The sequence below is a fragment of the Cebidichthys violaceus genome, unplaced genomic scaffold (assembly GCF_023349555.1).
Source record: "Cebidichthys violaceus isolate CVI_PGR_0920_01 unplaced genomic scaffold, fCebVio1.0.p SCAF_47, whole genome shotgun sequence".
Classification (NCBI taxonomy): domain Eukaryota; kingdom Metazoa; phylum Chordata; class Actinopteri; order Perciformes; family Stichaeidae; genus Cebidichthys; species Cebidichthys violaceus.
In genome coordinates this window covers 1,578,572-1,594,892 of record NW_027176672.1, presented here as the reverse complement: position 1 = coordinate 1,594,892, position 16,321 = coordinate 1,578,572, and the positions used below count along the sequence as shown (strand labels likewise).

Below are 16,321 nucleotides of genomic sequence, written 5' to 3'. Positions count from 1 at the left end.
AAAAAAACTTCTCATGAAGGGAGTATTTATTGCTACTGATGGACAGCAATCCTACACATCAAGTCAAAGTTGTGTCACGCTTTATTGTGCGAGTTGTCGCACCAAATACCAGTTTTATTGCATTATTTTGTGTACAATTTACTTTTGACAAGAGTCAGAAAATATATAAAAATGCAGCTAGCTTAAGCCTACCAATTATATCCATCCAACAGGCAGCGTTTATACTTTATGTATAACTTGAACTTGTTATCCTTTAAGTCACAGAGGGTCATTTAGCTCCCCTATAGCTACCAGATCAAGAACTGATTTTTAAATTGCCCTATAGTCGGTGAATTTCCGGTGCTTTGTGGTGCTCTGAGACGTTCTGCTCTGCAGAGGTGACGTGGAAAAGTGTTGTTAGATTTGAATACAGTCACTTTGAAGCACCTCCACACTCATTTTAGCAACTCACATGGGCGGATATCCCTTTCTGTAATACAAATAACATTTCACCTGGCTTGACAGACCACCACGAGATGAAGTTAATTCAGTGCGTTTCTGTTACTCTCATGTTGTCAGTTCAGTAAGCTGAGCTGGCTGACTGAAACTTGGGGCGGAAACATCTCAGCGTGCGTCCAGTTCACTCTGCCCGGCTCTCCAGCTCTGACTTTGAGTGCTTCAACTTACTGCTTTTAACCCAGTAGCTCCTGCTGGTGCTGTTAGGGTTTGTTTATCAGCTGAGCCATCACAAGTCCTGGTGGTGCCGTAGCATTAACGTCGATCCACGTTCCACAAATAAGAGGCATGACACAGGTACTTCACAGATCCATCGGTGGGCCGACTGTAGCCTATTGCGGATACGTACATCCACAGGATATAACGCAGAAAAAGATGCTTTGGTGTTTTAGAAAAGGTCGTGGGGTGGGCAGATCGATATCAAAATATCCAAACTAAGTCACGTTTTGAAGATCAATATGATTGATGGCATGAAAAGGATCCATTCCTCTCTTCGATGTCGTGCCCTTTGTGTTTCATCTGGCCGTGAAAAAAAAAAAGCAACATCCTGTTGTCCTGAAGGTATCTCAGAGCGTGTCGCTGCTGTTGTCGCGTTGCCTGCCTTCAAAAGAAACACCCCGACCAGCTTCATCAGACACACACCTGCAGCGACGGCTGAACCCAAAGAGGAGCGTCCAACACGGGGAGTGAGAACAGGTAACAGCCGCCTCACTAATGGCTGCAACTACAAACTAAAAAAATGACCCCTGAAGCCGCCGTGTTCTGAACAGAGCGCCGTCGAACGCTGACAAAATGGAACGTCGTGCATTTCGGGAACATAAAACAGCGAAGCTAACAAACTGCTCGCTCAGCGTGTGCATCACAGCCGAGCAGACGGCGGGGAAGAGTCAAGCTGTGTCTTCACAGTAAGCTGCTAACTAGTTAGTGATGTACAGCATGTTACAGTATGATCACTGCTACACGTCGTTCAGAGGGAGGGTTAGCGGAATCTCGAAGAGCGAACCGTGCGGCCATCTTGCTTTATTTAATTTATGGTATCAGCATCCAATATTAGCAACATGCTACTTACTGCACATACAGTCAGTTTAATGACCACAGCACACAACACTTCATCGAGGCTCACTGCTTTTTAAAAAGGCTTGACGCCGTTCTTCTTGCGCTGTGATCACGGTTCAGCTCACACCACGCAGGTAGACATGATGGCTGCCTGTAAGTGTAAGGCCTCCTTCTCATCACAGTAACTGTTTAGTAGGGCAGTAGGTCATTCTTAGGCCAACAGGACTCATTTGTCTGTAAATGGGCATATATCTAAATAAAAAATGAGGCGATCGTGAACCAGATCATTAAACTGAAAGAACACAACGGGCCAAAGAAGCTGCACGAACTCTTGTTTCCACATTTACATTTCCTCTCCATACATCTGCAGTTGAGTACTGCTCACTATAATCTCCTGTCTCTGTGTGTGTTTTTTTTATATTTCACCCCTCGGGCTTTGCATACTAATCGCATAAAACAGTGCCATTTAAAGAATACCGATACGTCTGATGACAACTACTGTGCAGCGTGTCAGCGCCGCACAAAAGCATGTAGAGATCAAGTTCTTTAAAAAAATAAAAATAAATAAAAAAGGTATATTTATTTTCTTGTCAGATTCTGGAGGTCTTATTTTCGCCCGAGAAAACTTGGGATTATAACTTTTTGCAGCATTGCCACCTTGAGGTGAGAATGTGCTTCCTCCTCTCTAACCTTTGGCTGATAACACACTCGTCTGGAATTAAAGAGAAACTTTGCCCAGGCCCTGGGTCGGATTTGATACATCCCGCATAAGCTCCCTCTGCTCATATCGCTGTGTGTGTATATATATATATATATATATATATATATATATATATATATATATATGTGTGTGTGTGTGTACAGGAATGTATTTACACATACTGCAGATCCATGCCTATGAATTATGCATGCGGCTGTGCTGTTTTAGGGTACTGTCAGTGATGCTGTACTTTATGGGATGGCTAAGAGAAGTTTAGCATCTGGACCCGGCTGGTTTTCCTGTCAACGTTATCTCACACTACTGCATCCCAATATGAGAATTATATCTTTTTTTATAGATATAGCTCAGACGCATTTTACAAACAAAGTGCAGTGCATGAGAAAATCGTATAAACGTAGCTGACCTATTGTCCTCATAGAGACACTTTGAACTAATTAACGAAAGGAGCACTAGTGCTCCTTTTACCTTCGCTTTAATCCCCATTACACACTTATGAATAATCAGTAATTAAGATAATGAAAACACGTCTATGTAAGCATACAAAATGAATATGAACCGTTAGGTTATAGTGTAGTTTCAAAGAAATCTTTTTCTTTCCTCCGTACAACATCTGTCTAACATCCAGATGGGTCACTCACACAGATGTGTGAAACTTCAAAGTTCATAACGACCGTGTCTCCACACCGAGATGACACCGCGACGCATTTGGCAAATCCTCACACGCTTTGCAGCGAGCTGAGCAGTGGGGGGGGGTGTTGTCACCGGCGTTTGTAGCGGCGCAGTGTGAGAGCAGACAGGCCGGGGGCCGCGCATTGAGGTCAATAATACGTCTCTTTGTTGTGCTCGCGCTGCCATTAACCTGTCTGGCACCTGTAACTCCGGCGGAACTCAGGTCGGCGACACCGTTGGCAGGGATCGTAAACCCAGCTGGTGTCTGCGACTCCGGCTACTTAACGCCTGAGCGGTGGGTCGGTGGGACTTATTAGCGCGCGGCTGCCCACCTGGGAAGTTGAACTTGGGGTCAGTCGGACAGTTAATGGCGGCCTAAGATCCATTTACCCGTGCGCGCCGTCATGTAGTCCCCCGGCGGTCGGTTTGACCCCATACGGCGCGTTATACGAGTCAGCGTGTGTGTGTGTGTGTGTGTGTGTGTGTGTGTGAGCGCACACGGGACTCTCTGAGACCAGGAGCCTCGTGTTGAACCTCAACTGCGACTGTAGCTTCTCCACGAGAACTCACGAGGATGTAAAGCCAGTCAGTCGCTCTGACAAGGTGAGTGAATGTAAAACACGTGTTTGTGTATGAATACACATGCATGAGCTCAAGGTCTTCTTGATAAACCTGTTATGTAGAAGAATATCTGGAGTTTACCCTTGTTTTTAATAACAAGGGCATAAATGTTAAGTAGCATACATATAGCACTGCTATTTGCTTATTGCTTTTTAATATGTGCTACCCTGATGAATAAAACATGAGTCATCCATAGAATAATGTTGCCTCGTAATGATATCTTTATGTATTCATGCATATTGTACAAGCCGCATTAAAGCAGAGCGCTACATCGAGGACACGCACCGCTACAGACACCGCGGCGGTGAAGACGCGTCACGTCTCGTGTTTGTGGACGAGAGCATCGGGTGTGAAAGGGTTGGCTGGTGGTAGTTGGGAGTATTTTAGCTCATAAAGCCGTGTTTCCATTCCATTTGTCGGGCAAATTTTACGCGACCTTTTGAAATGTTGCAAAAAAATCGTTGTTTCCATCTGCTGGTGTGGAGCGAATGAAGTCGCCTACAGCGTGGTTTTCGTCAAAACGTCAGGCGTTAAAGGCGATACGCGTAATGAACGTAATCTGCCAGGAAACAGAGTAGAAGAAGTAGAGGTTAGGATAAAAAACAAACGTGGAGAGAGAGTCTTCAGGAATCCTTCTTTCATGTCAGACAGTATTGGCCACGTTTCATGTGGTCGCTTGTGTTAAACGTCATATTTCCATATATTTCCATATTTTGCCACCGTTTCCAGCTGCCAAACGACTGCTCACAGCTGCTCCTGGTGGTTTCAGCACCGACCGGGCCGATGGAAGGAACGTGGAGCGCCACAGCCTGGAGAGTCTTGGAAGTGACGCGCCACTGAAACTCCTGTTTGATACACGTATTGTACGCTCCCGAGCGCAGCATAATAAATCACCGGACCACACGCCCAAATAAAGACGCTGGAGTGGTTCACTTAGCAGTGCTTGGACGGGACACAAAATACAGATGTGTATGAGAGCGGGTTGATAAACCGGGAGGTCACTTAAATGTGCGTTTCTGGAGCTAATGAGAAAGACACCAGAAGACCCTTTGAATGGAAAGCAACACCTGAATTCACAAAGACTGGATCGTGTTAAAAATAAGATACTTTTTCCAACTGTTCTTTTCTTTGATAGTTTCATTTGTCTTCACAAAATTCCTCACTTTCAGTGTTTTACAAAACAAGAGGATCGACGTTCTAATGGACGTTCTAAAGCGGGCAGAGAGTGAGAGAATAAGAGAACGATGAGAGCGTTTGGATGTAATCGAGTCGGTTCTGCTGCAGCCTTCGCTTGTCTTTTCTACTTTATCCATCTTTTATGTGATGACAGTCATGACCACGCTCCGACCTTCAGCACTGTAACGATCGGTTTAGAAACTCGTATATTCCGTCGGTACAGTATCCACATCGTCAATGTCAGCAGCCTGGAATTAGTCAAAGCGTTTGTCCCGTGAGCCCCGTTAGCTGCATCACACCTCACAGTGCTGTGGCGTGTCGGAGTTGATTGATGCTGAATTCATTTAGTCTCTCTCAGAGTCAAATAATTGAATCCTTAATCGCAGCACAGAATCACCATTACCCATTACAAGCAGCCGGGGCCACAAACCCTAATAACACATTTCAACAACTAGCTGTTCATAAAATGTTAGAATTATTCATGAGAATCCAACCACATGAGATGTATATCTCATGCACTATTACCACCATTCTGCACTAATACATTGTTGCTGTTCTTTATGTTCATATACATACTTTTGGATATATATTTATATATATTTATTTATATATGTTCTACTTTGTTTCTATTTTTGTACGCTGACAGCAACGTAAAAACCGGAGTCAAATTCCTTGTATGTGTACGCATACATGGCATATATATATATGTATATATATATATAGATATATATACACATATATATTCTGTCTCTAACTGCAGTCTTAGCACCAGCTCTCCCTCCAGAAGGCCAAGGAGAAATATGGGCAAAGATATATAAAAAAAAGTAAAAAAAAGAAAGTAAACGAGTAACAAACTGTGATTTGCATCATCACCCTTTGAGGTTACGCTTTAGAAATGTATTACACCCTGGAGTTATATGTGCAAAATGTTTGCAAGGCCAATAAATCCCACCCACGCTCATATGTCACGGTCCTCATAAATACAGAGTAAAATAGCATTTATCATTAAGTGTCTCCTCAAGGTGTTCTTCCTAACGCGCGTCTAAAGATGTGAGAATGACCTTATACCCTGCATGCAAATCCTCATGAAAAGCCTAATACGTCTGCCGTCTGCTTGAGACGCGTGCTCTCCAAAGGTTAAACGTTTTGTTCTCTTTAGAACGAGTATTGTACTGAAGGAAGACAAGTCAGAGAGAGAAAGTCAGGGCTGCGTTTAATGTCACTTTTTTTGTTTCTCGTCTTTATTTATCCGGACGAGACAAAAGCCGGTGACGCCGTACAAGCGTCCTGTCATTGTGTACATAGTCTTCTGACGCGACTACAACACAATTGGCAGCACTCGCACTTAAACTTAATTACAGCGTTCGCTTAACGGAACTGTTCAAAGTCTCAGATGGAAAATATATAACGTGGATAAATACCTCATTACGCTGAGAAGAAGATGAGTGCGTCTGCCTGATTTCTTTTATTTTTCAAATTTTAAAATAAGCGCTCAATCATTTTCACACTGCTGGGAGCTGCAGGGGACCTTAAGGTGCTCTTGAGGATGAAGGAACATGGCAGGAAACAAGGAGAACCGGTGCATGGAAGCCCTTTTATTATTTAATCAATTAAGGCAGGTTTTGCCCCCCCCCCCCCCGGAATCTTCCCCAGCGCATGATGAAAATAAAGCCCCCTGTGAGGTGGTTGAGTGTGTCTGCAGCCATTTTTCAATCAAGTTGAAGAACCACGACACTACGGAAAAAAAAAAAAAAAAAGGCCGCCATTAAGACGTGCATATTTTAGTGCAGTGTGCACAATTCCACAACGGAAGCAAAACGGCCTCACTGCAGACACATGGTACATGAGAACTGTCTTAAGACGGGAACGCCATACGCAACTGTGGTTCACATTATGTCCAATAAGTGTCACAAACTGCGAGGACGTATGAGAGCCACGACCGATTTACCGTCTGCTCCCGGTGAAGTGAAGCAGTCAGAAGTGCGAGGCCGAGCTCGACTTAAACATCCCTAAATGAGCGAGCCCCTTCACAGCCGCCGTCTCCTCTCCCTAAACGTATTCCACCCCGTGCTCTCCGCTCTCGGGATGCGCGGCTGCTGTCGGTCCCCAGAGTTAAAAGGGAGCCGGAGAGCTGCAGGGACTGTTCCTATCGCGCCCCCGTATTCTGGAATAACCTCCCCTGCTGATATCAGACGGCCCCGACTCTGCGGAGAGACCAGGGATGCACTTTACAGGCGCTTACATTTGCTGCCGATATGAGCGCTTAAAGCTCTGACTGTGAGTGTTTCTCACTCTCTTGACATGTTACCAATCACGCCTACAACATGATGCTGCTGCTGGCTTTCTTTAATAACGTCCCACTCTGTGTTTCCTCCGATACAAACATAGAGCGCGGCCTGCAGCGGGGATGTTCGTAATGTAACCGTGCTATCGTGTTGAAAGACATATTAAACATTTCTAAAACATCTCCAGATTAGCCGGTCCACCTTTGAAAGGTGAGTCCACCTGAAGAGCGCCTGAGCCCCGAGTTCACTTTAATAATCAGCGGCCGGCTGATAAGCAAAGACGCGCTGGTGTCTGGAGGAGTTGTAGCATTTATTCACCGACCAAACAAACTGCACACACACACACACACACACACACACACACACACACACACTGCACTGCTACGCTCACTGCTAACTTCATACACCGGCATCACGGTTGTAACAGTAGTAGATCTACATATACCACTACATGAGTCTCAGTTTCAATTACTCTAGTAAGCCTAGTACATCTAGTCCAAGTGTGTCCTGCTCATGAGAACACTGTCTCTGACCCTCTGTTTGCCCCAAAAGCACAGGAGCGTCCCAAACCTCTCCTCTCCACCTCCACTCTCTCCTTGTTCACTCAAGCTTCTCCGTGCCGGACCGTCGGTCGTCCTGGGACGTCTCTCTCTCTCTCTCTCTCTCTCTCTCTCTCTCTCTCCCCCCATTTTGTGCATGCTGTCCTCGTTTCCCTCACCCTCCGCGTGCTTTCTCCCATGTGGGTGTGTGTGTGTGTGTGTGTGTGTGTGTGTGCTTTGCCTCTTCTCTGTTTGTGTAGTCTGCAGAGGAGGCCTCACAGTCCTACACGTCTCTGTTTGGCGGCACCTTGAAGTTTCTCCACATCCTCCGGGGATTAAAATCTTTCTATGATTTTCTCGTGTTTATTATCTATACTGTCCTTTTTAATTGTTGGATCTATTCTGCACACACAACACACAACATCTATTGCATGTGAGTCCGTCCCGGGGGAGGAATCCGATCTCTGTTGCTCTTGCTGTGGAGTCTTCCATTTCTTGTCGAAGGGCGCTGCCTTAAACCTGCTATCGATACGACGAGCGTTTTGTTAAAACCAAACTATATTTACTGTTATGCTCATAATGCTATCCTGGTCTCGATTCACGAGGCACAGATACAGAGTGTGTGGGGTGGGAGGGGGGTTGAGTGTGGGAGACGGGTGGGTGAGGGTGCTTTGATGTCAGGAATATTTCTTTGAAGCCCGTTAGCTTTGTAATGTGCTTTAAACGTGTTCACACCGGATTAGAAGTTAGACCCTAACCCTGACGTCAAGAACAAATTCCCATAAGTCCTGTGATGACCGCATGACCTGAGGCGAGAATACGCTCCGCAAAAAAAAAAATCACATCTTCACACTGAAGTTGCGAGGAAGTGAATCTGCCGCTGAACTGTAAGCCGTCTCCTTACTTTCACTTCCTGTCGTATCGGAACTTTCCGTCTCGCAGGTTTCAGACGACACAACCGGCCCGAAACGAGACGCTCGTTTGGGGTTAAGCGTCTTGCTCAAGGACACATCGACAGGAGACAGGAGCCGGGGGATATCGAAACCGCCGACCCTCTGATTGAAAAGGCGGCCACTGCTCTCCACTTAGCCACGGGAAACCACCCAAACCTAAACGGGAGCGTCACACCTGAGGCACAGGGACCGTAAAGAGCACTAATCAAGAGATGCCGGGGTTGTTCTGCTCAAAGTGCTCCGGCATGACAGTCCGTTCCCTTTGTAATTACTGCGTCTTGGTTTGGGATCATTAAATATTCATTCCCCATCGGCTGGGAGCTGCTCCAACTCGGCTGCTCCAGTGGCAGCTCTTTTCACGTAGATTGGGATAATGCAAGCTTTTCCTTTTGTATTCCCCTGTTCTATTATTCACGTTTTAACTTTTAGCTTTTGACTTTGCACAAGAAGTTTCACAACTTTCTTTTTTTTCTGCACCTTTGTTCCCTTTTGGTAATTTTACACCTTAGTCTTCAAGCTGGAATCTCTGTAATAAAGCAATAGAACAAACTCTATTTCAGGATACTTAAATCATAATTAACATCAAATATTCACAGTCTCTAGAGGGGAAACAGATGCCATTTCGATGTTGCGGACGGACATGAAGAGGAGATGAAGGGGAAGGTACGAACTCTAGACATTAAGGCCGCTCTCCTCCGTGGATCAACGTGAGAGGGATTAAGTCAGAGTATTACTAAAGCACGGGTACCATTTGGGTTAAATCTGTGTGAGAGAGGTGCATTTAATATGAGAGATGGGTCAACTCAATACACTCCGCTTTATTACTCCTATGTGTCTTTCAACAACGCCTACAGCGTAAGCCAGGGGACGACCAGAAGTCAAAGGTCAAAACGGTATCTGCTCATTTTAATAAAATTGAAAATGCTAACCCACAACAGTGCCTGTGACTCTCAGAAATCCACTGATATGTGACGGTGAATGAGGCACAGAAAGATGGACTTTCTTAAATAGAAATAGTGTGCGTACTAGAATGCGTTTTGAGTGAACATGTACTGTATTTGTTGTATTTATTATGGAGAATTATGCTCATCAATTATGGTCAATCGTGGCATTCACAGATCTCGGAGACTTTAGGAACCAGCATGTTTACGAGCAGCTCTGATGTAACCTGTGAATGTTGCTGGATGCACACGATACACATGCACTCATTAATATCAAGAGTCTAGCCTTGTATTAACCATTGTGATGTCACATTGAATTATGTGCATATGTTATATTTTTTGCAGGTTGCTCCTGGGGCCCCGTTAGCGGCGGGGGGGGGGGGGGGGGGGGGCGCCGTGATCGTGGTCGTCAGCTAGTTGGGTGGCTGCCCCCGTCCATTTGTGGCTTACAAAATACCCCGACAACCACCGGCCACGCCGCTGTGCAATTTACCTTGGACACTTATGGTGAGCACTTTTCAGCACACTTCATGGATACCACACATTCTGCCAGCGACCGTGTCATTAAATCTGCTAACCGCATTCATGCTCCCACTGGGATAAACCGTTTTTGATTTAAGACCAGGAACACGGCCTGTAGTCCATTGCCATCCTCAGAACAACCTTTTTTTTTTTTAAGCCTTACTAAGTCCTCCTCCTCCCCCCCCCCCCCCCCCCCCCACTCTCTTCTAAACCCACTCATTCAGCCATACAACACATCAGCGAGGGATGTCTGCTGAGAGATCCCCGTTTACCTAAATGACAGATGGAACTGGATTACTGGAGAGTGACCACTGCTAGGCAACTGAACACGACACAAATGGCCGAGGACGATCATATCGAAAGGCACCACAAAAAGCTAAGCACTAGCTCCAGAAAGACTGTTGCACTCATAGCCTTGATAACTAAGTCATCTGGAAAAAACGGGTTTTAAAATACGGTTTTATTTACAACAATACCAAGCGGTGACGATGGTACCCGACCCTCATCCTACCAACATATTTAACACACAAGGATCATCAATGTAAAAAACCTTTTTCTTCTCAAACCAATCTCTGCCAGGAGATTATGTGATAGGCTGCGAGTGTGTGTGTGTGTGTGTGCGTATCTTTGTCTGTCCACGACTAATCCGCTAATCTCGCTGCTGCTGCATCAAGCTGCCCAACGTCTGGGTGCTCATTCGTGGCCGCATGCTGTCGGACCTCTTGCGGTTGCCGTGACTCACGCTTTCTCTCGAAAACACCTTCATTGCCCGTTTTATACTGACCGCTGACTGACTGCTGACTGCTCACTCGCTACTTCTTATTGGCCCCCGGACAGCAGGGGCTGCAAGAGACGCAGTTTGCTCAGTTTTTATTGTTTGGGACGGTGTCTTTGGCAATAAGCTAACAGCTAGCGGCAATACACACACACACACACACACACACACTGCTGACTGCATTGCTGCCGCTCAGCTGCTGCACTGCGACCACAGAGAGAGAGAGAGAGAGAGAGACGGAGCTGAGGCGAGCGTCTGCACAGAGCTGGTGCAGACAGCTGCATTGATTGAAAGACAGTCTAGACAGGGAGTTACCCAATTGTAGGTTGTATTCATGCAATCAGACATTATGTCAGTGGTTGTTGCAGACACACCGGACTGAGACCTTTTTGCTTTTTTTTTAGGAAAGTTACAGTTAATTGCATGTTAGGTAAAACTAAAATAGACAGAGCACACGAGGAAATCTGTTTCTGTGGCCAAACTCCTCTGATTTTCAAATTAGGACCCATGGCACACATTCTATCTATTCTATTTGTATCTAATAAAGCAATAAAGCACCTGCAGGATACGACAAAAAATATACATCTGGGTTCTGTGGGGATCCCAGTTTGGTAGGATGAGGGATGAAGTCCACTCAAACATCAACATGTTACCAAACGACAACATTGTCTTAAAGACTGCAAACTCTGGAATACTGTGGATGGATGTCTTTATTTAACATAACGTGCTCAACCCTCACGGGTTTATAAGACACCAAAAAAGCCTTCAGTCGACACGCATTTCATTAAGTTTCATTCAACGTTTTTCGAAAGCAAAACTACAAATTTTTCCTAATCATCTAGCCAAAAGAAATCAACATAGATGGAAGTCATTTTACTGAAGAATACATCCAGATAAAGCAACAGTCCTTGACAATAAATGTTCTCCTAATATTCTGTGTTTAGTTCTTTGAGTCTGCCACAGACACGGCGTGTCAAGCTGTTAGGCCTTGATGGTAGCTGAATATCACAAATGCAATGCCACAAAATATAAATTTAAAAGATTTTTGTTTGTTAATGTTGATAGGCACACTTAAAGACCCTGGCTACATAATATGTTTATTCATATGCATCAAACCACTCTCAGTTAATAAGGACAGAAGTGCGACAGCAGACTACGTCTAATCACACCGAGCACAGCACAGCTGCACTGACAAATGTTCGAAAGGTCAAAACAAGCACAAACAAAACAACGTGACGCCTGGGTCTCTACCGGCGTGATGAGGAGGAGGCAGTGCCATCCTGATCAAGTGTACCAGTGTGTACCAGTGTGTACCAATGTGTACCAGTGTGTACCAATGTGTACCAGTGTGGACCAATGTGTACCAATGTGCACCAGTGTGTACCAGTGTGTACCAGTGTGGACCAATGTGTACCAATGTGCACCAATGTGGACCAGTGTGGACCAATGTGTACCAATGTGTACCAATGTGTACCAATGTGCACCAGTGTGTACCAGTGTGTACCAGTGTGGACCAATGTCTACCAATGTGTACCAATGTGTACCAGTGTGTACCAATGTGCACCAATGTGTACCAGTGTGCACCAGTGTGGACCAATGTGTACCAGTGTGTACCAATGTGTACCAGTGTGTACCAATGTGCACCTATGTGTACCAGTGTGCACCAGTGTGGACCAATGTGTACCAGTGTGCACCAGTGTGGACCAATGTCTACCAATGTGTACCAGTGTGGACCAATGTGTACCAGTGTGTACCAATGTGTACCAGTGTGTACCAATGTGCACCAATGTGTACCAGTGTGCACCAGTGTGGACCAATGTGTACCAATGTGTACCAATGTGTACCAGTGTGTACCAGTGTGTACCAATGTGCACCAATGTGAACCAGTGTGCACCAGTGTGGACCAATGTGTACCAATGTGTACCAGTGTGGACCAATGTGTACCAATGTGTACCAATGTGCACCAATGTGCACCAATGTGTACCAGTGTGCACCAGTGTGGACCAATGTGTACCACATAGTTCAGAGTAAAAGACGGTGTTCAGGCACACCGGTCCATAAACAGCCAGCCGGCAATACAAACACGAAATTGAAAGATCAAACGTCAGGAAAGAAGGAGAACGTTTGACCGGACTATTGTGCTGAAAGATCACTGAAAGCAACGGGAGACTTTTCTCTGGAGATCACAGATAATCCGTACTGGATTATGGATCGGGATAAACGATACTAATGACACGAACAGCGGCCTCCTGGATAAAAGTCCTGTTTGTTACTACTGCGTAGCGCCATATAATGTATATAAAAAGCAGACGTGGTCGTCGGGACGTCACCCATCCGTTTGCGGACTACGGTTTGTTAAGTCTCGAGTTCGGCATTTGTGCCGTCGCCATCTTGTTTTTTTTGCAACCGGTGAAGGGAAGTGTATTTGGACTGCGAAGGAGTGACGCCGTGGTATAGAGACGCCGCATATGGCTCCGGTAAAAGGAACTGTCAATCACCGTCTAGCCCCGCCCCTAAATCATCCCCTCTTTATGGTCTGTGTGACTCTAAATGGAGCATAATGTACTAAACGAACATCATGCTGTATTGAAGAAGACTGTAAACTAGAGATTGAGACCATAAACTCCTGTTTACAATGTTTACTGAGGGAATAAATCAAGAGAGAAGTAGAGTCATTTTAGACTAGACTTCTATACAACCAGAGGAGTCGCCCCCTGGTGGACACTAGAGAGAATGCAGCTTTTTAAGGTACTTAAATTGCTTCTTGCCGCCTGTGTAGTGCAAGAAGTGCATGTCAGACACTGAGGCGTAGTTAAAAATAGCTAGACAGCATGCTTTTAGAGTACAGCACACATGCCCCTTTTTTGATTGATGGGTTGTTTGCATTCATGCCTCGGTCGTTTCACATGCCATGCCTAAGATACGATGTGAAGCTCCTGCTGAAAGTCAGCAAGTCAGAGTTAAAAAAATTGCTCTTTTTTTCCCCCAGTTTGTCAGGAAAAATACATTTGTTCCATTTTCTCATCATACCCAAGGTATTACCAATGCAAAGCGAGAATGCGGTTTTACTTATTTCCATTGAATTAATACCGTCGGCAGCTAAATAAACACGCATTAAAAAGAATCCTCGGTGTGTAGTGATGATAGCAGCCTCTTCCACTGGCTGTTTGGGAAATGAGCAGAAAGCAGGAGACTGCCGCAGCATTCAGCGAGGAGCTCTCTCCCGAGGAAGCGCCGCTCTGCCGGCCGTAATAAATTGCCTGTTTATTACGTTACAGGAAATTAAACTGTGGCCCAGGAAAAAGGCTGCGCGTTCAATTTAAACTCCAGAAAAGAGGAAGAGCTTTTTAAAAAAAAAAAAGGACCAATAAAGTCGCTCCACGGTTCCTCCAAAAGGAGTGCGAGATGCGTCGGAAAACGCCTTTGTCTTGCCGATTTGCGTTGCTCCCTCGTGTTCGTTTTAATGTCAAATTTGCTCTCTTATCTTAATCCTCATTAACAGTGTTCTCCCGCTCGAGTCTGATCTCCGCTAATGACTTAAAGGAGCCAACTGAAACACTCAGGACTCACCGTTGAGCTCGCCGTTCGTCGCTCCCTTTGAGAACGACGAGTCAAGGAGAACAAACAGTGTTCAGATGATGCATTGGAATTACATTTCCTCTGTTGTCGAGCTCCCACAAATCAAAATAAGATGTTTTAAATGCATTATAGGCACACTGGGAGCACCGCGCATAAACAGGAATGACATGCGTGTGTGTCTTGCTTTCAGGTGAACGGGACTTTTGTGTCACAAGTGAATGCTTTACTGTTGATGGGGAGATGGAAAGAGACACCGCATGTGTCGCAATTAACACCCCACTGGCCCCCCCTCCCCCTCCCCCCGCCTCACCCTTTACAGGAGAAAGCCATTAGAGGAAAAAAAAAACAAAAGGCGAGTTTAAAGAAACAGTCTCAAAAAAAAAAAAAAAAAAAAGGATTCATGTTCATCAAACAGAGGAGTAGTAAAATATGGTGTCACGTTTCCACGTCAGTGTGGAGAAAATAAAGATTGACTCACAAATATGCAGAGGAACAGAAGGAAGGCAGGAGACACTATGAGTCAAAATACGAGACATCAGCTCCGTCCAGAACCAGACGGGCTTTTATCACGTTGAGTCTGCTTCACCAGCCACCGACTGCTTTGGACCAGAAAGCGACCGCGAGGCACGAGAAGCCAATGCCTAAATGTCTTAAACTTGTGTTTTCTCTCTACTGGCCAGCAGGAGGCCCCTCCTCCGGTTGAAAGTCTGGTTGTATGGAAGTCTATGAGAAAACGACCCTATTTCTCTCCTGATTTATCACATTGTAAACACGAGTTTATGGTCTCAATCTCTAGCTTCAAGTCTTCTTCAATACAGCGTGATCTTCGTTTAGTACGTCTGGTCCCATTTACAGTAAAACAGAACATAAAGCGGAGTATATGCCGCCTCGAGCACAGCCGTGAACGCCGTCTCTACTTCACTCCCCCGCCGTCCAAATAACCTCCGTTTACCGGTTGCAAGAAGCCAAGATGGCGACGGGCGTCATTCAAGGCGGCGACGCCCAACTTCAAAACATCGGTCCACGGGCCGATGGGTGACGTCACGATGACTACGTCCGCTTCTTACGTACAGTCTTTGGTTTGGACTTGGGACAGCGTGGACGTGTGTGTGTGTGTGTGTGTGTGTGTGTGTGTGTTCATGTGAAGGCGAGGCGAGTATGTCCGTCTACTACTGAGCTATAGAGACAACGCTGCGCAGAGCTTCACAACACGTGGGCACGCACACACACACACACACACACACACACACACGCACACACACACACACACACACACACACACGAGCCGTTACGTTACTTTTAGGCCCATTAGCCGTGCGTTTTCACAATAACGCCTCACTTGATATTGTCATAAATTATTCGCAGTTTGTTCCTTAAATAAATAAATTTGTACTACGGATGCAGATTAAGTTGTTTACCCCGTATAATCACAGAGGGAAATAAGTAGTTGTGTTTCGGCGTGTTGTACTAATCATTCTGAGTGCAGTGCTTTTTCGCAGCAGTTTCGTATTGCATTATTCAAGCCCCTCTTACACACACACACACACACACACACACACACACTCCAACCCCTTTGCAAAAAATGTCCAGGATGTAATGAATAGACCAAACTGGAATGCAAGTAAGTAACCAGCGAACGACGAATCATTAATTGGGCATTTCAGACGGCAGATTGTGCTGGAACGTCAGCAGTTAGGTGGGAGGAGACAAACACACAGCGGAGCGTCCTCCTCAGCCGGTGGTCTGATCTCGGTTCAAGTGTCATTTTTTTTTGGGGGGGGGGGGTTATGTAACCACACGGTTCACTGCTAAATTAAAAAAAAAGGAAAAGAATGAATAATAGAATACAATATGGTGGGATTTCGTGTGAGTTTCCGCGCATTTCAAAATAAGAAAAGCAGAGGAATACATATTGCTTAATGAATATTAACCTCCTGCAGCACTGAGCTATGTATGCTACTGTCGTCGCGGTCAGAAGGCAATGCTAAC

The 16,321-nt window shown here is 45.4% G+C and overlaps 1 protein-coding gene across 1 annotated transcript in view; it reads left to right on the top strand.

The window, feature by feature from the left end:
• The first annotated feature begins 1,694 nt into the window (after positions 1-1,694).
• LOC137886916 (cadherin-4-like) overlaps positions 1,695-16,321 on the top strand; it is a 61,866-nt gene continuing 47,239 nt past the window's right edge. The window contains 6 exon segments of the mRNA XM_068729611.1: positions 1,695-1,704; positions 4,292-4,420; positions 8,505-8,706; positions 12,101-12,231; positions 12,331-12,493; positions 12,601-12,763. Coding sequence (XP_068585712.1) covers positions 1,695-1,704; positions 4,292-4,420; positions 8,505-8,706; positions 12,101-12,231; positions 12,331-12,493; positions 12,601-12,763 — 798 coding nt within the window.